This window comes from Perognathus longimembris, chromosome 14, assembly GCF_023159225.1.
Source record: "Perognathus longimembris pacificus isolate PPM17 chromosome 14, ASM2315922v1, whole genome shotgun sequence".
NCBI classification, from domain to species: Eukaryota; Metazoa; Chordata; class Mammalia; order Rodentia; family Heteromyidae; genus Perognathus; species Perognathus longimembris.
The window spans coordinates 29,070,358-29,092,552 of NC_063174.1; the positions used below are offsets into that span (position 1 = coordinate 29,070,358).

Consider the following 22,195-nt stretch of genomic DNA (forward strand, 5'->3'; position numbering starts at 1 on the left):
TCTTTGTACCTCTCAGAAATTTGCACTAGTTTTTCTTGTTGACTTATGAACATCAAGCAGCCGTTCTTTTTGGATGAGTTGTGGACATTTTTTCACTGGCCTTTAAAAAATTAAGCTATTTTAGTTTGTCATTCAGAGTCCCAATTATTTTATCCTTTTATTATAATCATTGTGGAAAAAAAAAGAAAAAACACTTGTAACATTTGCTGTTCAGTATTCGTTAATTCCAATTTTCTACATTACCAAGCAGCTGAACTGTTCTTCTGCCCCATAACTTCTCTTTAAATCACATCAAGGGGCTGGGAATATGGCCTAGTGGCAAGAATGCTTGCCTCGTATACATGAAGCCCTAGGTTCGATTCCTCAGCACCACAAATATAGAAAATGGCCAGAAGTGGCACTGTGGCTCAAGTGGTAGAGTGCTAACCTTGAGCAAAAAGAAGCCAGGGACAATGCTCAGGCCCTGAGTTCAAGGCCCAGGACTGGCAAAAAAAAAAAAACAAAAAAAAAAACAGTAAATAACATCAGGTCTTAAGAAATAGAACAAAGGATTCTAGGGCTTTCCAACATTTTAAGAGCAGAACAGGCTGTTTGATTTATGCAGTCCAGTTTTCTCCATGATCTTAATTTAGCACCAGTCAAAAAAGAGAAAGCATGCAGAAAGTCAATGACCACTGCAGAGATGTGTGTTGTAAAACATTAACATGCCAGCAATTCGTCAATATTTGAATGTGTCTTTGATATTATACTCAATATCAGTGACATTTATGTTCCTGTAGTACCAGCCAGTCACAGAAATGTATAGCCTTCTTCCTCCTTCAGAATATTAGCACCTTAATTTGCCTATTCTGTGAGCCAATCATATTCCCTGCCAACACTTTCTTACCACACTGGTTAACTGAAATATAGTAGCACTCATCCTCATCTTGGTATTTAAACACTGAAAAGAATATCCAAGAAATGCGTAATCATTTCCTTTTCTCTCAGATTTGTCCTTTGCCATGGAGCAGAAAAGAGGGGCCTGATATAGGAAAATAACCAATGTGAACTATTATTCCATTACAAGTCTCTCTCATATGTATCTTAATTCCTTTGATATAAGTGAGGCTAAATGTGTATTTTGATAAATGAATTCCAGAAATCACAATGGAAAGAACAGAAACCCTCACTAAAACTTAGGGAAAAGAGATTAAGGAGAACACGGTCAATGTTTTAGCACCACATTCTACAGCATGGAGATTTGAGTGTGCATATTGAGGAGAATATGTGGGACATCAGCTTCTAAGTCAAAGACAAGTAGAAGAATATTACCATGACACCAGCATGGATTAGTTAGACATTTATTGATAGTAACCATTACAGGATTCTGGTGAGTGAGGTGTTATAGCAGAAAATCTCTAGGCTGGTGGGAGAGACAGAGTAGTTTAAAGTAAAGTCATGAGTACATTGGAAAGAGAGACTATAGATAAAATGAATTCTTTTTTGGACATTTCAGTTAGCACTTACATTCAAGAGGGCACATTTTGGCCAAATAGTCAACAGGTGGATGCTGTAAGGAAACAGCTTTTGTGGGCATGAAAACAGGAGACTATTTATGGGATAATTCTCTTTGGTGTACATTGCTCCTGGGAAGTATTTGTGAAATATGTAGTAAATGACTGGTAGTGAATGGACATCCTGTATGGAGAGTGTTTAGGCTGGAGCTTTCCAAACCTGGCATTACATCTGGATTGCATAAGGAATGCTTGCAAACCAGCTCCTAAGCCCTGCTCAGACCTGTAGAATAGATTCGTTGGAGTATATTTCTGAAGGGAGCTGGTTAAGACTTCTTACATGATTCTGAGGCACAACTAGATATGTGTAAAGCTGAATGACCTGGGAGAGGAAGGCATATTCCTCATATTTTTAAAATAGTTATTATTATTAACATATCTTAATAGTACAGGGAGTTTTATTGTGATAATTCCATAGATGCATATAGAGTGTTTTGAACAAGTTCACCCTTTCTGTTATTCCCTTAGCCCCTTTCATTCTCCCCCATTCCTCAGCTTTTAATGTTGGATAAGGAATTGAATGGATACAGAAGCAGCAAATTTGGGAGTTAGAGGCATAGCTCAGGTGGCAGAACACCAGCAAAAGCATCAGATATCATGTTTGAGTCCTAGACCAAAAAAAGCAAAATGGAATGCAATGGAATAATTCAATATAGATCTGTAGAAGTCAGAGAGGCAGAGGAGTGTAGAGTCAGAGGAATGAGTTAGAAGTTACCTGAACTCCAAGCCTGGTTAAAAAAAAAAAAAGGTTAATCACTCCTCCCTATAAATCTTAATTTGGGGTGATGATAGGGTGAACAAAGAAGAAAGGTCAGAAACAAGCAGAATTTAAGTATGTTAACAAATTCAGAAATGGAGACCAGCTCAGTATAGCTCAGACCCAGTGGATTATATCCCTAGTGGATTTATTAATATAAAAAGAATAGGAATTAGGGTCAAATATTTAAATTAAAAATCTGCAGACTAAACTTCATTGTTTCTGTTTCCAAAGCTCATCACTCCTGTTAGCAAGCTTATATTTGTTGACAGTGAATAAATTGCTAAATTTGATGCTCTATTCCCTATAGTGGGACTGGAGAAGTCATTAAAAACACAGTTGAGAGCAAATATTTTTCTCCCATATTACTCTGATTCTCATGCTCATCCACACTACTGCTCTTAAGATATTTAATACTGAGATTTGCTTCCACAAATGTTAATAATTGCTCACTGGAAGCACAAAATACTTAAGATAGCTTTCTAAGGGTAACTGAGAAACATGACTCAGTATTGGGATGGATGTTGGGCCTACCAGCAGCGCTTCCTCACAGCATGAGACCTCCTCTTTCAGCCCTTCTGATTGTGGACACAAGTCAGCAAACTCATCCAAACTGGACTTTTCTCCATCCCATTTCTAATGTATGAGAAAAAGTTCTGTTAATGTTCATTTTCCTTAGTGGAACAAACTGTCCATTTCTAAGAAAATGTTCTGAATTACTTTGCCAAATAGGCACCATTTTCCTACATGAGTAGTTGCTCAAGATTTTGTTCATTTTTTGAACTTAGGGCTTAGAGGGTGCCCTCTTTGGTCCTTAGAAAATATAATTAATGAAGTTGTTCATCTGAAGTCCCTTCCCTGCATGAGCACTGTTTAGCCCTTTAGTGGAGATCATGAATGCATGATTCTTACTCCTAATGAAGAATTTCAATCTGTCATCATCTTCAGTTGATTTACTTTATTTATTTATTTATTTATTTATTTATTTATTTATTTAGCCAGTCCCGGGGCTTGGGACTCAGGGCCTGAGCACTGTCCCTGGCTTCTTTTTGCTCAAGTCTAGCACTCTACCTCTTGAGCCACAGCGCCACTTCCAGCTTTTTCTGTGTATGTAGTGCCAAGGAATCAAACTCAGGGCTTCATGCATGCTAGGCAAGCACTCTACCACTAAGCCAAATTCCTAGCCCTTGATTTACTTTATAGAGAAAACTATTTCAACCTTGAGGCATCTCCTGTTTCCATGTCTACTTGTTTCCTTGTGTAGAGCACAATGAGCTACAACAGAAATTGGAGAAGAAAGAGCGAGAATGTGATGCCAAGACTCAAGAGAAGGAAGAAATGATGCAGACCTTAAATAAAATGAAAGAGAAACTTGAAAAGGAGACTACTGAGCATAAGCAAGTCAAACAGCAAGTGGCAGATCTCACAGCACAACTCCACGAGCTCAACAGAGTGAGAGCCATTTGTTGGGTCTTCTGTCCACTGTCTGCTGTCAAGGCCTCACTCCCTCACCCCTAAGTAAACAATTTCTGATGTGAGACACAAATCCAAGATGTCACAATTGATAACAGTATTTATGACCTACTGTGTCTGCCATCATATAGGTTTGACAGCAGAAATGGTTGGGCTGGAAGTGGACCAGGGGATATTTAACACCAACCTTGTTTGTGCTAAGAGCAAAGCAAATTACATTCACCTGTTAACATGAAAATGTCTTCATGGAAACCAAACTATATGATAGTGGAAGAAGTGAGAACTGTAAATGCTTGGCACACAAGCATTCTAAGTGTCACATACAGAGGGATGACTAAACCATATCCATAACGGCCCTGAAAAGACCATTTGGCATGCCTGCCTCACAAATCTACATTCTCTAAAGTGTGGATTTCTCTATAACCTATACTTTAAGTAAAATAATCCCAGATTCTCAGAAGCATCCAATTAATTTTCTTCCATCAATCTTCTCTTTTCCTGTTTTTCTCTTTTCAGAGAGCTGTCTGTGCTTCCATCCCAGGAGGTCCATCACCTGGAGCCCCAGGGGGTCCCTTTCCTTCCTCTGGGCTTGGGTCACTTCTTCCTCCACCCCCTCCTCCCCTGCCAAGTGGAATGCTTCCTCCCCCAGCCCCACCCCTTCCTCCTGGTGGTCCTCCTCCTCCCCCAGGACCTCCTCCCTTAGGAGGGATCATGCCACCTCCTGGTGCTCCAGTGGGTCTGGCACTCAAGAAGAAAAACATTCCTCAGCCCACAAATGCCCTGAAATCCTTCAACTGGTCTAAGCTGCCTGAGGTAAGACCTTTGTGCTCACTAATGGATCAATGGATAGCAGCAGCCGCTCATTGTATAGTTACATAAGGGGAAATGATGTCATATTGCCATGTAGATTCAGTATTCTCACCAGTTCTTATATTAAGTGATAAGACTTGTGAAATAATGATGCATAGCTTGAGACCAGCTCACTTTGAGGGCCTTGTAGAATGAAAAATTTAGAATAGCAGCACTTTAAAAAAAATGCTTGTTCTTTTTATGTATAACTATAAACCACAGGACTTGTTAACTTGATGTTTCTAGAGCAAACTGGAAGGAACAGTATGGACCGAAATTGATGATGCGAAAGTCTTCAAAGTTCTAGATCTTGAAGACCTGGAAAGAACTTTCTCTGCCTACCAAAGACAGCAGGTAACAACATGTGTCCTCAAGACATCAAAATAGTAAATAAATCATATCTTTGTGCATGATCCCTGGGCCATCTGCCCTCTCATTTTTGGGGGGAGGGTGGGCAGTTCTGGGGCTTGAACGAAGACCTAAGCACTGTCCCGGCTTCTTTTTGCTCAAGGTTAGCACTCTACCACTTGAGCCACAGCACCACTTTCGGCTTTTTCTATATATGTGATACTGAGGAATCACACCTAGGGCTTTGTGTATATGAGGCAAGCACTCTACCACTAGGCCATATTCCCAGCCCATGACAGGCATTTTAATACTTGGCTCTTTGGTAATCCATGGTATGTTCCTGTCAGTGTATATGTGTTGAAACGGTAGGAGCTCTTTGTTAGGAAGCATCCTACCATGTCTCCATGTGTTGAAACTATAGGAGCTCTTCATTAGAAAGCATCCTACCATGTCTCCATTGGTGTAAAGAGCTCTGTCTTCTTATCACTGCCCTAGTCAAATGGATATAGATCAGTAAGAAAAAAATAGGTGAGTTATATAAAACAACTCAGATAGATAGATATTATATATTTATATATAAAACTCATATATATACTGCCATTAGGTTTATCTGAGTTGGAAAAAATACGTATCAAGCAGTTACTATCAGAAGCAAGCCTTTTGGAATAGATAAACGTTTGTTTCCTTTCTTTTTATGTTGGTTGCGAGGCTTATCCCTGAGCTTTTGTGTTCAAGGCTAGTACTCTACCCCTTAGCCTCAACTCTACTTTTTGCTTTTTGCTAGTTAATTGGAGATAAGAGTCATGGATTTTTGTGCCCAGGCTGTCTTTAAACCATGATCTTCCAACCTCACCCTCCTTAGTAGCTAGGATTATAGGCATGAGCCTCTAGCACCTGTCAATAAAGTTTTTAAAGGCATGAAGATGGTGAATGTCTATAATTTGGCAGATAACCGGAATCTAAAGAGAAGATTCTACCATTTGTGATAAATATGATAGGCTCTTCACTGAAAATGAAGATGACAATGAAGCAAATAGAACTACAGAAACTACTGAAGTGAACAAAGCTTTCATAATGGTGGTCTGAATATGTGATTGGGTACTTGCTACCTATTTACACTGATGAGGCCAAATAGGCAACATCACTGTGTGAGGCGTGGCCACATCTGTGTGCACTTGTTAATAGGGATAGACCAAAAGCCACAGGAAGGTGGCCATATGTACAGAGTCCAAAAGAACAAAGAAAGGGTGAAGCCCAATCTCTTAGAGCCCTAGGAATGGAAAAATAGTCTATGAGTATGGGAAATAAGATTGTTAAACCTGATTAATGGAGAGAAATGTTGAAGTGAGTGTATTGTATCTTAAATGGGAGAACACGAGCGCTGGCATCTGTACAGGGGGCTTCCCTTGGACTGTCTTGGAAGGTTCTTAACCTTCTGCATGAATCATGTTCAGGGTGGAGTATCCTAACAAGCAGCTAACTTCCTAGTGAGTTTCCTTGGCTTGTTTTCCTGAGAAAGAATATCTCAGAATAGAAAAGCTAAGCACTGTAGGAGAAGATGGACTGAGGCTGGTAGAAACAAGAGTGAAAGATTTTTTTTCAAGCTAGTCAGTGATGTATCTGAAATGGGAGTAGTGTTATTTAGCCAAAATAGTTGTGGAATAATTTGTGTGCATGCTGGTAACTAAGGCTTGAACTCGGGTCCTTGTGTTCTTGCTCACCTTTTTTGTTCCAGGCACTCTAACACTTGAGCCACACCTCCACTTGACTTTTGCTAGTTGGATATAAGAGACACACAAATTTGTCTGCCAGGGCTGACTTTGAATTGTAATATTCAGCCTCCTGAGTAGCTAGTATTTACAAATGTGAGCCACCAGTGCCCAGCTGTAGGGAATATTTTGCTGTAAAAGGGGGAAAGAAAATACAAAAATAACAATAATTGCCTGCTGTGGTCACATAAGCCCACATATACACCCCTGCATTAGTAAAAAGGCAAATTGTATAATGTTATACATACCAAATCAACAAAAATTAAGAAAAGGGTAAGGCATTGTCCTATGGAAAGATACCTTACCTTCAAGGGGACAAAGGGTGTGTTTAGAGCCTCACCCTGTAGGTTCTCATTATTAGCTACATCATGTCTTTTCTCTCTGCTGTGCCAAGAAAGTATCTTCTGAACTTTGACACAAAGTCATAGGCCATTAAAGCAAATCTAGTAATTCAAGTCATCTTCTGAGTTGATTCCATGTCTCATTGCTTCCCACTTCAGTTTTAGTTGCTATTGCTGATTGTCTGAGATGAAGCTTTGGGAACTTGGAGAAGTATATTAAATAAAGAGAAAACAGCAATTGATGCTATTCAAGCCTGGGCATGTGGGTTGCATTTATTGTGAAGGCAGGTGGTTGGAAAGACCCAAGTTCACAAGACTCATAATTAACTGGCTTTCAGCAGAAGGTGCTGAAGGATGCTGCCAAAATGCTCTAGGACGAATATGTGGACAGTTCTCAAGAGCTGTGGGAGACAGGATTGCAGAAAGCCCAGCAATTGGGCAAATGTCTCCTAGCAACCAACACTGTTTAAGTAATCAGTAGTCATTCCAGGCAGGCTAGACCAGAACATTTTGATTTTACTTAACCCTAAGTAAATGGGTAAGTAGAATATGTTGTGACCCTATTTTCAGCAATATTTCCTGAAGAAAAGTTTCAACACACCTGCTCAGCTTGAGTAATTCGAACATGTTTCCCCTTTTGGTATAAGAATTGAAGATGAGAAGTTTTAAACCATTAGCATATTTTCCAAATGAAGGCAGTCTGCGCCATTTTATTGAATTTACTGAATGGTGAGAGCCAGAAAAATCAAAAGATGGAGACATTCTAATTGGAACATGTAGGACAGAGTGAAGGAAATGAATGCCTGTCATCGAATGATCCTCATGTCTTAGTGGCAACATCAGAGAGACCTTTGCATTTCCATTTGTCTTGGCAATGTGTTGTATAATTTTCACCACATTTTAACTTCCCTCTTCTTTATCCCAAAAGCATACTGGGAGCCTTTTCTTCCCCCATGGTGTCTCTTCTTGTCCTCCCTCCAGATTGTTTGGCTAGATAAATTTTTCAGAGGCAAAGGAAAACATGAATAGCGTTACTTGCATATAATGGGAACCTTACACAGATTAAGATTTTTGAGATAGCTTAGAAATATCTAATAAGTAAATTTAGATGAATAAAGTGGCACTTAGGCAATACATACATACACGTATATATATATATACATACATATATATAAACACTGATTTTATATTTTTAAAATTAATTGACATTTTATACTTGATTAAAATCAAGTATTTAGTTAGGTGTGGTAGCACACACTTATATAATCCTAGCACTCAGGAGGCTGAGGCAGGAGGATTGCAAGTTCAAGACCAGATTACACTATTTGAGGCCAGTTTAGGCTATAAAAACCATCAGATATTGTATGCTTTGTGTATGAAGTATTTCAAAAGATTTGAATGCATTCCATTTTTACATATGCTCACAAAAAAGCAGGAACGAAAAATCTGTAAATAACTATAATACGAACTACAAGGAATCAGGATTGAGTACTCATTACATTTCTGTTGTTGAGTGTGATATACTCAGTTTCTAATCTTATCATTCTTACAAAGCTTTTGTACTTTTTTTTTTTAAAGCGGGTGGCGGGGGGAGTACTGAAGATTTAATTCAGGGCCTCATGGTCACTTTGCTTGCTTATTTGGCTGGCTCTCTACCACTAGAACTATGTTTTAAGTCCTGACTATTTTTTGTTTCTTTTTTTTTAAGACAGTCTCAGATTTTTCTATATAGGCGGGCCTCATGGTCACTTTGCTTGCTTATTTGGCTGGCTCTCTACCACTAGAACTATGTTTCAAGCCCTGATTTTTTTTGTTTCTTTTTGTTTTTAAGGCAGTCTTAGACTTTTCTATACAGGCTGTCTTCAAATTGCCATCCTCTGGATCTCAGTCTCCTAAGTAACTACAATTAGTATAAATGTAAACCCCAACATACAGCTCTAATTTCTTACTTAATAGTCACCCTAATCCTGTGAGAAGATATCATTCCTGTATTGCAGATAATTTTTTTAAAATACAGCATAGTGTGAATTTGTTAGCCCAACAGGTAGCACAATAAGGACTACGAAGCAGAATAATTCTTACGGGTTTGTTGTTGTTGTTGTTCCTAATCCCTGGTTTTATTCATTTTTTTCATCACCGGACTTTGTAGAGGATTTTCTTTAACTCCAGTTGTATAAACAAAACCACTCCTATTTGAATTTTGTTCACTGCATATATCAAAAGTGTGCTTAGCAGATTATGTACTACATGAAGTAGAATTTAATAGCATGTAGTTATACCCCTGTTCATATTCCAAGAGCTTACTTGAAAGTCAGTTTCTTGAATCTTAGGACCTTTTCCTCATGGAAACTACATTAGACATAATTTCTAGGTCAGCCACAAAGATTTACTTTAATACATAATATATAGCACCTGCCATATCAGAATTATTCCAGATATAATTTTTAAATATTCATGTCTGTTTTATGAGAAATTCCATCCTGACATGCTATAGTCATTTTCCCTATCCATGAAATTGAACAGGAGAAATGAGCTTGTGAGGGCTGGGAATATGGCCTATTGGTAAAGTGCTTGCCTCGTATACATGAAGCCCTGGGTTCGATTCCTCAGCACCACATAAACAGAAAAAGCCAGAAGTGGCACTGTGGCTCAAATGGTAGAGTGCTAGCCTTGAGCAAAAAGAAGCCAGGGACAGTGCTCAGGCCCTGAGTTCGAGCCCCAGGACTGGCAAAAAAATAAAAATGAGCTTGTGATACTACATGTACCTAAAAGGAGTCACACCTTTATAGCAGGATCTTACAGCTCACTGTCCCTTCCTCCTTTTTGCCCTTTGCTGAGGACAGCCCTTCTTTTAGGATCCTATAACAAGGCAAACTCCTGTCTCGGGCTCTAGAATCTGACCCCTACTATTAATATGTAGTATGAGAGTTATTTCTGGGGTTCATTCAAAACATTCAGTAGTATTTTTTTTTTTTGTCTTTAAGACTTCATTTGTTTTTGTGGGGGTTTTTTTCTCTTTCTTATTTATTGTCAAAGTGATGTACAGAGATGTTACAGTTTCATATGTTAGACTTTGGGTACATTTCTTGTACTGTTTGTTACCTCCTCCCTCATTCTCCCCTCCCCCTTCCCCTTTCCCTTTTCCCCCATAAGTTGTTCAGTTGGTTTACACCAAACAGTTTTGCAAGTATTGCTTTTGTAGTCATTTGTTTTTTTTTATCCTTTGTCTCTCGATTTTGATATTCCCTTTCACTTTCCTAGTTCTAATACCAGTATATACAGTTTCCAATGTACTCAGGTAAGATACAGTGGTAGTGTGGGTACAACCATAGGAAGGGGATACAAGAGGATCACCAACAATAGAAGCTATGTTTTCACATGGCATGTTGAAAGTAATTACAGTATCTTTTGACTTTGTACAAGTGGTCAACAAATTTTCTTTTCTTTTTCTTCTCACAGTTGTCATTGTTCTATATATCTAATAGTACCTTGAAATTTTGTATAAATTGGAGAATTTATTCACTAATCCTAGTCCTTTGCCTAAGCACATGACAGCAGGAGGAAAAAGTATGACTAGTGAGTGATTCTCTTTGAGCTGAAGTATAACTGGGTTTCATGGTAAGAGTTAACAAAATGCAGGCCTTTGTGTAAATATTGGTGTGTGCATCTTTATGGAAGGATCTCATTTCTGTAAAGATGATCATATATTTGAAGTGCTGAGTCATAGTTTTTGTGTGTCAAACTCTATAGCAGTTTATTAGTACTGGTTCAATAGACTGAAAATACCAACTTTGTGTTCCAAGTCCTAAGCCCTACACTAGAAATTATCTGGAAAATCAGACATTTAGTTAAGTGGAGCCAAATACAGGCAATTCTATTATATTTGGTTGGGGCTGGGAATATGGCCTAGTGGCAAGAGTGCTTGACTCGTATTATATTTGAGTTCCCCCTGATTTTTATTTTTCAGTACTGAGGTTTAAAGGGTCTCACAATCCCTAGGCAGGCATTCTATCACTTGTACCATGCTTCCTGGCCATTTTTGCTTCAGTTGTCAGCTAATCTCTCATGGTTTTGCCTGGGGCCCTCCTTACCCCTGTGCTTCTCCATGTAATTATAATCACAGCCTTTATCACCTTAGCCAGCCCTTCCCTCCATTCTTTGAGTGAATAATTCTAGATTTCAGAAAGGGGGAGGGGGAGGGGGGAATGAGGGACGAGGTAACAAACAGTACAAGAAATGTATCCAATGCCTAATGTATGAAACTGTAACCTCTCTGTAATTCAGTTTGATAATAAAATATATATATATATAAAAAGAAAGAAAGAATCTTCTTTGAAATAGGCTTAGAGTTTGTTCATTACTAGCATACCACCTCTCATAGGTTTTTTTAATTTTATTTGTAATGTGCTAATTACTGGATCTTTAAAGAAGTGGCACCTTGAGATTAACAGTGCAATACTTTCCCATAGCATTTCTCATCCTCACCTTTGGAAAGATATACTACTTAGCTATTAATTTAGCTATTATTGCTCCTGATGATTTTGTGTGGAAGATCCTGATGAGCTAGTGGGTCTATAGTTCAGCAGAGAAAAGAACAAAAAGGGAATAAGTGAATTTCACTGTCAATTTGAAAAATAAAACAGTTGTGATAGCATCCAATATTGATCTCACAAATATATGTCAGGTGCTGTATAACGTGTTTTCTATGAACCATCCCATCATCACCCATTTGTTAAACCCATTGTACAAATAGAGAACCTGAGCCACAAGGTACATAGCCAGTAAATGGCAGCTGCTCGATTCCATTCACTACTGTGTTAGAAATAAATTTCCTGACAATAGAACGTAAGATGTAGAATGAGTTGCCAGAGGAAGTCATAAGCAGGAGCTAAACTTAAGTAACAGTTTTCTCTGTGAAACAAAACCATAATGATAAAAATAGATTATGATTACTTCATGGAGTTCATTTCACAAAGCCCTTTCTGTGCTTGAAACAGGTTTTTGGAGGAGACTTAGGATCTTCAGAGTAAAAAAGTTGACAGTTCTAACAAGGACAAAAGAAAATTTGGTATCAGAGAGGAAGAAAAATTTATTGTAGTTATCAACTTATTTTTAAGTGTCAGTCTTGAAAAGAGAGCAAAGAATTATGTAAAACAGCTCATCTGCATAAAATTGCCCTTGACGGTGCCGTAGAAACCAGTTAGATCTTAAGGAATGTGCTGAGCAAATTCTAGTTGTACACTTTGCTGGAGTGTTTTGCACACCAAAGCAGCTCATTGTAGCATTTGCCAAAAATATCCAAGGAAAGCTATCACTTTTTTTTTTTTAGTGCGGGGGGGTCGGGGGAGTCTTTGGTAGTGGTGATGATAGTGGGTTCATTGAACTCAGGACCTGGGTGCCATCTCTGAACTTTTTTGCTCAAGGCTAGTGCTCTACCACTTTGAGCCACAGCATCACTTCTGGTTTTCTGGTAGTTAATTAGAGATAAGAGTCTCATGGACTTTCCTGTTAGGGCTGGCTTTGAACCACAATCCTCAGGTCCAAAGTGTCAACGTTTTTTTTTCTGTCCCTTCTTCATTCCAAGCCTTCTTGAAAACTGCTATTTCACTAAAACACAATTGACCTTATATTCTTGAACAGATCCAAGGTTGTTAGGATAAGGCCACCCACTGATGGTTGTGCAGCCTGTGAGCTACAGTCTGCCTCCTGATTCACGGTCTGCCTTTCCCTCATTCCTACCCATTATACCTACTCATGTAGTTTCTTCCACTTGACTTTTTAAAAACCTTCCTTACAATACAAGAAGACAGGAAATTTATTTCTACCAAGTGCATGACAATGATAGTAGTCTCCATATGTTTATGAATGTGATTGGCATACTCCAACATCAAGTAAGTCCACATGTTGACTGGATGTATACCTCTAGAATGTAGAAGGAGTTAGCAGAGAAGGCAAGGCCCAGTAAGTGGAATGTGGGAAGACAAGGTAGGTAAGGAAAAAAAAAAATAACTAATCAACAGGTTGAATAAATAGGAGCCCAGTGCTTATTTCAACGAGATTTTGTTCCTTTTCCAAGCTTGGGTAGTTCTAACCTCTTTTTGTCTCTGAATTTTACTCACTACCATTTAAAACTTGTGTGCAACAAATGTCATTGCCTTTCTCTATCCAAAATGTTTTGTGTGATGCTTTTCAATCTGTGCTCAGCCAGTCTCACCAGCATCATGGTGACTGAAGGGCGTAAATCATGTCTCAACCTGCGCCACTGACTTCCTTAGCTACTTTGATTTTCTCTCACTTGTTGCTATGATTTCTGAACTGCATGTATCTGATTTGCCTTTCCCATGCCTCTGCCATGGCTGTAGGATTTCTTTGTGAACAGTAACTCCAAGCAGGTAAGTAAACTACCTGAACTTTGCTTAATACAACTTCTTGCCTAATTTCTTGATTATGCTGTTACTGGTATTTAGATAGTACAATGAAAAGCCTAATTCCCCCTTGGGTTTTGATTCTTAATGGAGTATCTACAGGAATGTCTACCATCTCAACACAAGAATTATTTGGCTTTGATCTCATGGAATTAATAGTATACATTCCATATTGCCTTTGTTTTCTAAACCACTATACAGTTCCAGACCTCTTTAATCTCCTCATATTTTTGTAAAGGTCACCTGAAAACTCATGAAATTGAAGTTTTTCTGTTTTTATCTTGAACTTTCAGAACCTCTGCTGTACAAGTTACTCAAAGTCTATTTTGTCTGTGATTGTTTTATGCCTGTTTCATAATTATGGCTGGCCATCATGATTGAATATGCAAATAGAATATGCAGTTAGAGTAACTGAAATAATGCATTGAATTGTCAGACTCCAGAGTAATGAAAGGTAGCATCAGCCTTGGGAACTTCTGCTTGCACAAAAGTCACCAGAGAGGTTTTATTGTTCAGCTTTCTTGAGTGCCAGTGATGTAAATGGTTCTGAGGTGAACAGGCCCTGAAAATAGACCAGTAATGGCAAACTTCTACTGAGCTTGATTCATGGTGACAGTCCTTCTGTCTGCTGTCCATAGGGATTTCAGGGACAAAAGAAGGACAAAAGAATGGCATCACTATTGATCATTTATTCATGCTTAGCATTTTCACTTGGAAGTAGTTCGTTCTTCCAAATATCGTTTTCTCAAATGTGGGTGGTCAGCTTTCCTTATTATATCTGTGTGTGTGTGTGTGTGTGTGTGTGTGTGTGTGTGTGTGTGTGTGTATGTGTATGTGTGCATGTGCACATTGTGTGTGCTGTGTGGGGGTGAGTGAAGGAAAATGTCTCAAGTCTGAGGGTCCCTGTTTGACTTTGATGGATTTCTTTTGTGCTCTTTACAGAAAGAAGCAGATGCCATTGATGACACACTGAGTTCCAAACTTAAAGTCAAAGAGCTGTCAGTGATTGATGGCCGGAGAGCTCAGAATTGCAACATCCTTCTGTCAAGGTACTGTTGATGCTGAATAAACATTTCTAACGGATCAATTTTTCTCTTATGTGACTCCAAACCACATGCTTGTTATTTCATTTAAATTTTAGCCTGCTGAGGTACAACTTTGGATGTCATTTTCCTCTAGAAATGTATCAGAGCTTGATGCCAAATCTTGTGGAATTTCATTTCCATAATCTTCAAAGTAGAGTATATTAAGTTGATGTTTTCTTCCTCAAACTTGTAAAATAGACTTGATTTTACTTTTGCATTTCTTAGCTGCAGATATATTTTAGCCTTTTTCTTTGGTGGTGGTGGTGGTGGTTGTAGGGCTTCAACTCAGGGCCTGCATGCTGCTCCTGAGCTCTTTTGCTAAGGGCTAGTGTTCTACCACTTTGAGCCATAGCTTTACTTTCAGTTTTCTGGTGATTAATTGATTGGAGGTAAGAGTCTGACAGACTTTCCTACCTGATCTGGCTTTGAATCATGATCCTCAGATCTCAGCCTCCTGAATAGCTAGGATTATACATGTGAGCTACCAGTGCCTGGCCCTGATGCTTCTTTTTTTCTGCTCTCTAATGTCATTTTTTATATTTCAAATTTATATAATTTTGTGGGGGGTTTTGATGCAAATCTCAAACCTCAGTGACATGTTTCTTTCTCAATCTTTCTCATAATTAGTGTGCCATCATAGACTTGGAACCTGAAAAGAAAAGAGCCAGGGATCTAATTGTAGCTCCAAGAATGCTGTCAGGTCATTCTGGGCCTTTCAAGTAGCTTTTCTATATCTAGTTTCTTTTCTCTAAAAGGGACTTCCACCTAAGGTTTATGAGGTATGTAAAGATGCAAAGAATGCTGAGATTGGAGCTTTAAAGATGAGCTTCAGTGTTCTAGAAGGAATGCTATATGTGCTTTGAGGTTGGTATAATGTGACTCTCCTTTGGGGACAGAAAAGATGAAAAATAGTGGTCCTCATTACTTACTAGGGCTTATGCTTTGTTTAACACAAAGCTGCTACTTTGTTTTCAACATGGAAGCCTGATTTTTGGCCAGATAGCTCTTACTTTGAGGAACAGATGTTTCTTTTCATGAAAGAGATACTGCAACTATAGTGAAATCCCTGTGTTTTAATGCATTTTAAAAAGCAACACATATTATTCTGTTAACATTTTATTTTTGTTCTAGCTAGAAATTATGTAAATGGACAGACTATTATGTAAATGGACAGAGTTTGCATTTCTTTTTCCTTTTTTTGAGGTGGGGGAGGGCGGGATGGGTTTTTGTTTGTGTGGTTTTTTTATTCCATTGCTGGTACTAGGGTTTAAACTTTAGGGCATGGGGCACTGTCCCTTAGCTTTTCTTGCTCAAGGCTGGGACTCTACTGCTTCATCCACAGCTCCACTTCTGCTTTTTGCTGGTTAATTGCAGATAAAATTTTCATGGACTTTTGTGCCTGAGCTGGCTTCAAACTGCGATTCACTGATCTCAGCCTCCTGAGTAACTTGGATTATAGGTGTGAACCACCTGCACCTGACTGTTTCTTGTCATGGTTTGCTTCATGAACCATGCATAGGTTAGATAAAATATCTATCTGCCTTGAGAAGACACCACTGCAAATAACTTGAATGGCCACTCAGTTTTCCTGTCCAAGCTGGCTTCCAAACACAATTCCCAGATCTCAACCACCATTCCCCACAAATAACATTCTTAATTTCAAAAATAATGAAGGTTAGGGGAATTTTTACATTTCAGAATTCCTGTATTGTGTGCTTTTGAAGTCTAGATGAGAGCCATTAAAACAATTTGGTGAAATGAAGTATTTGAATTTCTATAGTGTTAAAATCTATATGTAGTTAAAACTGTGACCTAGTTCCTTATAGACAGATTTTTCTCAATGTTAAGTGCCAGCCAGGGTAATTAAAGTAGTTATAGATACAGCTAAAACTCTTTTATGGAAAATTTAGCATTCCACCATAGAAGGAAACATTTCATATTTGTGGTATGTAAATTGCCTTGTTGCCTCAAAAGTGTCATCAAATTTATATTTGTCTAAACTGTCAGGGAGATAATTTTGAAGACTTGGTTGACATCAGATAGATTGTCTATTAAAATACAATTTAATCAATAGGTATGACTGCAGTAATCACAATTGGAAGGTGTATGGTAAATAACAAAAAACTTTTGAATTCCAGTTGACCAAATGTGAGAGTTTAAACCCTCTCTCCCACAGAAGATTCAGTATCACATAGTTTTCTGTTTGTTGATCAGTTGTTCCACATTTCCATTAGGACAGTAAATACTAACAAATTAAATGTGCTGTAGAAAATGTGAAAGTTGATTTATGTATTTTATTTCATCTTCATTACTAGAGATTGAACTCAAAGTTTCATGCTTGCTAGATAAGCGATCTACCACTTAAGCCAAAACCTTCATCTTTCTACTTCCTTTTAGCTTATGTTTTCATGTAAGGTCTTGGAAGGACCTTTTCCCGGGCTAGTCCTAAAATAGAATCCTTCTACCTCCACCTCTGGGGTAACTAGACTCATAGGCGTACACCAGCACATCCAACCTGACTTAATTTTAATTAGTGTTTTAATTAATTTTTTAGCTAATTAGTGTTCTTTCATTCTCCTGTTTTCATAGACAATTACTACATACAAAAGGGAAAAGATATATGAAAGTTTTAATGCTTTTTTCTTAGTCATCATTTTGGACTATTTTTTGCCTCTCACTGTACTAGGTGCCATAGGATATACCAAAATTTGTCATTTGGATAGGCAATGTCCTTCAAAGGCTCCTGTATTGAAGACTTGGTCCCAATACAGTGCTTAAAGAGGAGGCTTTTAGAAACTGATTGAATCATGAAATCTTTTATCTAATCAATAGATTAGAAGTGATGGATTCATAGTTGAATGGACTGTTGATAGATGGTGGGAATTAGAAGGTGGGCATGGGTGAGGAAGCAGGTCATTGGAGGATGTGCCTTTCAAGATTATACCTTGTAACTGTTGTTTGGTTGTTAAATGTTTCACTGTTTTGGGAAGCATTTATTGTAATAAAGATACTTATCAATCTGGAAAAAAAATAACAAGAGAATTTAAAATAGATAAATATATTAAAGAAATATATTTAACTGGGGAAAAAAAAAAAGATTATACCTTGTCTCTGGCTGCTTCCTGTCTCTCTGTTTCCTGGCTGCCGTAAGGTGAACAGTCTGGCCCGCTAGTCCTCTGAACCATGATGTTGTGCCTCACCATGGCAATGGGATCAAGTGACTGACCAAGAACTGAAACCATGAACCAAAAATAAATCAACCCTTTCTTAAGGTGCTTTTTTTATGTCAGGTACTTTGTCACAAGGAAGCAAAGCTAACTAACACAGTGTTGCTACCTCTAAAAGCTCAAGGCTAATTGAAAAAGAATGAGCAGTATAGTGTATGCAAAGACACATGAAGAATTCAGGGACTACAGTAGTCTTACTGGAAGGACAGGGTGCTCTGCTAATTGGGTTCCTCAGTCATGTGAGCTCATTCTGGAGCAAACCTGCTTCAATAGGGCTTGCTGGAGAAAGTGGGCCTTCAAGGGCAAGCAAGCCCCACGACAAATCCAGAGGTAACAGGGAAGGCATCTCCAAGGAGGCTTGGAGCAACTGATAAAGCCTGCTGCACAATGCCTGCTGTTGTAGCATCTCTCCATTTTTCAGTTGCAATGAGGGAAACTTAGCATGTTTTAGGTTTTTACAAGGCCATGAAAGTACAGGTTCTGTAGGGGCTTGTGAGGAATTAGCCTTGTTCATACAAAACCCCTGGCATGGTACCTATCCCCAGTAGCTTCTCAGATTATTGGCTATTTACATGTGTGTATCCTGAGATATGTATCAGGGAACTGTACAGTTTGTTCAGATGTGTTTTTTTTAATTAGTTCTAAGTTTAGTTTGGGGTTTTCAGAATAAGATGGAAGGGGTGAAGAACTGAGTAAAGGGACCGCCATCAGATAGGAGTATCTTTCTCTGGTTGAAGTGAGACCTGATGAGGGACAGAACTGACAGGAATGAAGAAACCTTGATTGAATTTAGCATCTGAGTTTGTGCTTGGAGACAAAGAATAAATGTTCTAAAGGTGATATTAAGACTTTTGACCTTTCCAAATTTTATCTTCCTTCTTTCCTCTTATTTCATTCTCAGAGGTTAATTTCTTTCTTATTTGATGAGTAGGGGGACTTATTAACCAGAAATCATTTATTATGCCAAAGTCTACCATGATGAAAGCCTGTGGTATATTCCACTTATGAATAATATGAATAATATATGGCCGTATTTTCATGAACCTTGTAAGTCCACAGTGTTTGGTATCCTTTAAAGCTGTTCCTCACATACTATAGAAGTTATGGGACTCTTTGGTTAGGGGAGCCTGTCTTGGCCTCATCGGAAGCCAAACGGTCAGCTTTCCTCATGCTTGGTGAGTGGATGTTTATAGCTTGCACAGTCAAGTTCACTTTAAGCTCTCAGACAGAATATAAGACATGAGTTTGAATGGGAAACTTGATGGCAGTAAGACCATGCCTATTGTAAACTTGGACACAGTGAGCTCCAGGAGCCATTAAGAACTTGCCTTTTATTTGTTATCTTTTGAAGTTCTGCCTAATAAATATGAGTTCTTGAACCAGGCCTTTCACAGAGCAAGTAACATTTTCTACTGTTTGTATATAGGTGGAATATAGCAATCTAAAATGCAGAATTTTTGTTCCCCAGAAGATATACCAAACTTTTGAAAGTTCTCCCTTCCAAAGAAAAAGAAGGGATGGAGGAGAGGAGGGAAGGAATAAACAAGAAAAGAAGGAACTTGGAAGCAGGTTATATTGCAAGATGAGCCCATCTAAAATCCATTCTGCCTTCCTTTTTTTTAGATACTTACTTGACATGGCAGCTTGGGTGTTATAAACTAAAAGTTAAAATAGGGGATTTGGCTTAAATCCATTGAGGCAGAGCTAAGGCTAGTCTAACCATCTACCTTTAGCTTATTTTAATTAATACCTGGATGTTGTAATTCCGTTGGCAAATATTTTAAATGCTTGAGTGGAGCATGATAGAGCTAAAAAGATGGCTGTTTGCTTCCTGCTTTGTAAAGAAAGTTGAAGTAGATGTCTCAAAAGTTGTCACCCTTCTGCACACCACCATAGTGCTGCCAACCTTTAAAAGCAATTACATGGTTAAAATTGGTAGGGTCCTTAAATTACAAAGATTAGAAGTTCATTCTGTGAATGACAGATGATACTAAGAACTGTGCAACCTATAGAATGGCCCTGTAGGGAGAGTTACCCTTGTCCTTTCCTCTGAGGTAGAGTTTCTTTTCTAATCCAACAGGCATGTGCATGGCGTTATGCTGACAGGTAGATTTTCTTAAGTACTATCCATTAAAGTCTCTGGTCTCTTTGTGGGTCACATTAAGAGAAACCAGAACTGTTAAGAATTAGAGCTGGTGTTTTGTCCAGACAGCCGCTGGGGACTAAGGAACATAAATATATACAATTTCAAAAGCAAGGAGTTCTACATTCCATATGGGAAGCTAGTGAAAGGCAAATCTGATACTTGGGATATTGTTGTCTCTCTGATTTTCAACTCCCTTTCTTTTAATTGTAGAACAGAAAAACTCAGCAGAAATACACCATAAATTGGTTTCTTCACCTTGGTGTGAAAAGGACACAAAACAACTTTTTTTCTTATAAACAGAACTCTTCTTGTGTTGATCATAGGTGTCTCTACAGCTGTTTGGTTTTCATTAGTGGCAGTTTCCATCATTCTAGGTGTTTTTCTTTCTTGGACTTGTGTGACTACATCAAGGTGATTGCACTTAAATTGACTCAAGAGCCTGGACCAGGGATACCTAGGGCCTGGACAGTTGATCTCAGAAGCTGGGACACCATTATCCTTCTGTTGTATATATTACTCAGGCCAACTTAGCTAAATTGTTCCATTTAATTATGAAGATTCTCTATCATAATTTTCCAGGGCCAGAGTCTCTCTACCTAGCCTAGAGTTATCATGACACCACAGCTGAGATGAGAGAACACTAGTCCAGGTCCTGAATGTTGCTGATCACCCAATTCTCCCAAAGATTTGTGGAAACTGTGCTTTGAAAAGATGCAACCTTTGAAAATAAGGATGCTTCTTCTAATTCTCCCAGTCCTAATGTCCTACCTGGGAAAGAGTCTGGTGTGATGATGGGTCTGAGTACCTTGCCAAGAGTTCATAACCATATTAAGCAGTGTTTATAATTACTTGTTAGCAGCACATGAATACTGAGGTTATGAAAGTACTGCTTTTCTTTATGTTCAGTTTATTGGGCCCTCTTGATGGCCAGGAATTCTGTTAAGCACTTTACGTGGAATCTTTCACTTAATCTCTGCACACACACATACACACAATATTTTCTTTAATCTTTATTGTAAAGGTGATGGAGGGGTTAAAGTTACATATAAGTAAGGTAATGATTACACTTGTTTTTGAACACTGTTACTTGATCCTTCATTTTCTTCTATTTAGCCTTCCTTACTTCCCTCCCCACCAGTTGTAAGGTTGCTATCCAACCTAGTGTCAAGTGAGTGTCATTGTTCCATTAGTCCATTCTTTGACCTGCTGTTTCTGTGATTCCCTTTCGCTTCACCTGATCGAATAATCTTTTATACAAGACATAAGGTAGAGAAAATTAAGAGAAATGAAAGAAAAAAATAAAATACGTACAGGACATAAGAACCTCTTGTTTCCATATCTTGGAGTTCATGTTGATATACTTCATTATATATGGTCCTATGTATTAAACAATTGAGTTGTTGAGATCTCCTGTTAAGAATATCATAGACATGTTCTAGCTCTTGGTTTAGTTTTTTTTGTTTTGTTTTGTTTTTTTGTGTTTTTTTTTTTGCCAGTCCTGGGCCTTGGACTCAGGGCCTGAGCACTGTCCCTGGCTTCTTCCCGCTCAAGGCTAGCACTCTGTCACTTGAGCCACAGCGCCGCTTCTGGCCGTTTTCTGTATATGTGGTGCTGGGGAATCGAACCTAGGGCCTCGTGTATCCGAGGCAGGCACTCTTCCCACTAGGCTATATCCCCAGCCCCATGTTCTAGCTCTTACAAATGAGGGAAACCATGCAACCTATTTTTCTTTGGGTTTGACTTACTTCACTTAATATAATTTTTTCAAGGTCTTTCCATTTCCTTATGAATGGGGCAATGTCATTCTTTCTGATGGAGACATGCACACAGTATTTTATATAGTTATTATTGTCCCTGTTTTACACATAAGGAAACTGAAGTTCAATAAATGTCAAAATCTTACCATTATCTAAGGGCTAGCCTGTCTGATATTAATGTTCCTACCTTCAAACACTGCATGCAACTTGTGGACCTCTTGCTCTATATTTGTGTGTTTATGCCAAGTCCTAAGTGTGATTCTTCTTGAAGAGCATAGACTGAAGAACAGGCTGGGTAATGTTAATATGCCATATTATTAAGGTGGTAGGTTGTAAGGAAGAAAGATTAAAAAAAAAAAAAGTAAGTGTGCATAACTTACAGATAAAAGAGAGATTTCGTTGTCACAGCTGAAAATGTGATTCAGAGCATTTCCTTTACCATTATTGTTGTAACTAATAAAAATA

At 38.4% G+C, this 22,195-nt stretch overlaps 1 protein-coding gene across 6 annotated transcripts in view; it reads left to right on the top strand.

The window, feature by feature from the left end:
* Daam1 (dishevelled associated activator of morphogenesis 1) overlaps positions 1 to 22,195 on the top strand; it is a 184,794-nt gene that overhangs the window by 136,971 nt on the left and 25,628 nt on the right. For all 6 annotated transcript variants that reach the window (XM_048362823.1, XM_048362822.1, XM_048362824.1 and 3 more), the window contains 4 exons: positions 3,575 to 3,762; positions 4,300 to 4,596; positions 4,879 to 4,986; positions 14,458 to 14,564. In XM_048362823.1, coding sequence (XP_048218780.1) covers positions 3,575 to 3,762; positions 4,300 to 4,596; positions 4,879 to 4,986; positions 14,458 to 14,564 — 700 coding nt within the window. The remainder of the gene's footprint in view (positions 1 to 3,574; positions 3,763 to 4,299; positions 4,597 to 4,878; positions 4,987 to 14,457; positions 14,565 to 22,195) is intronic.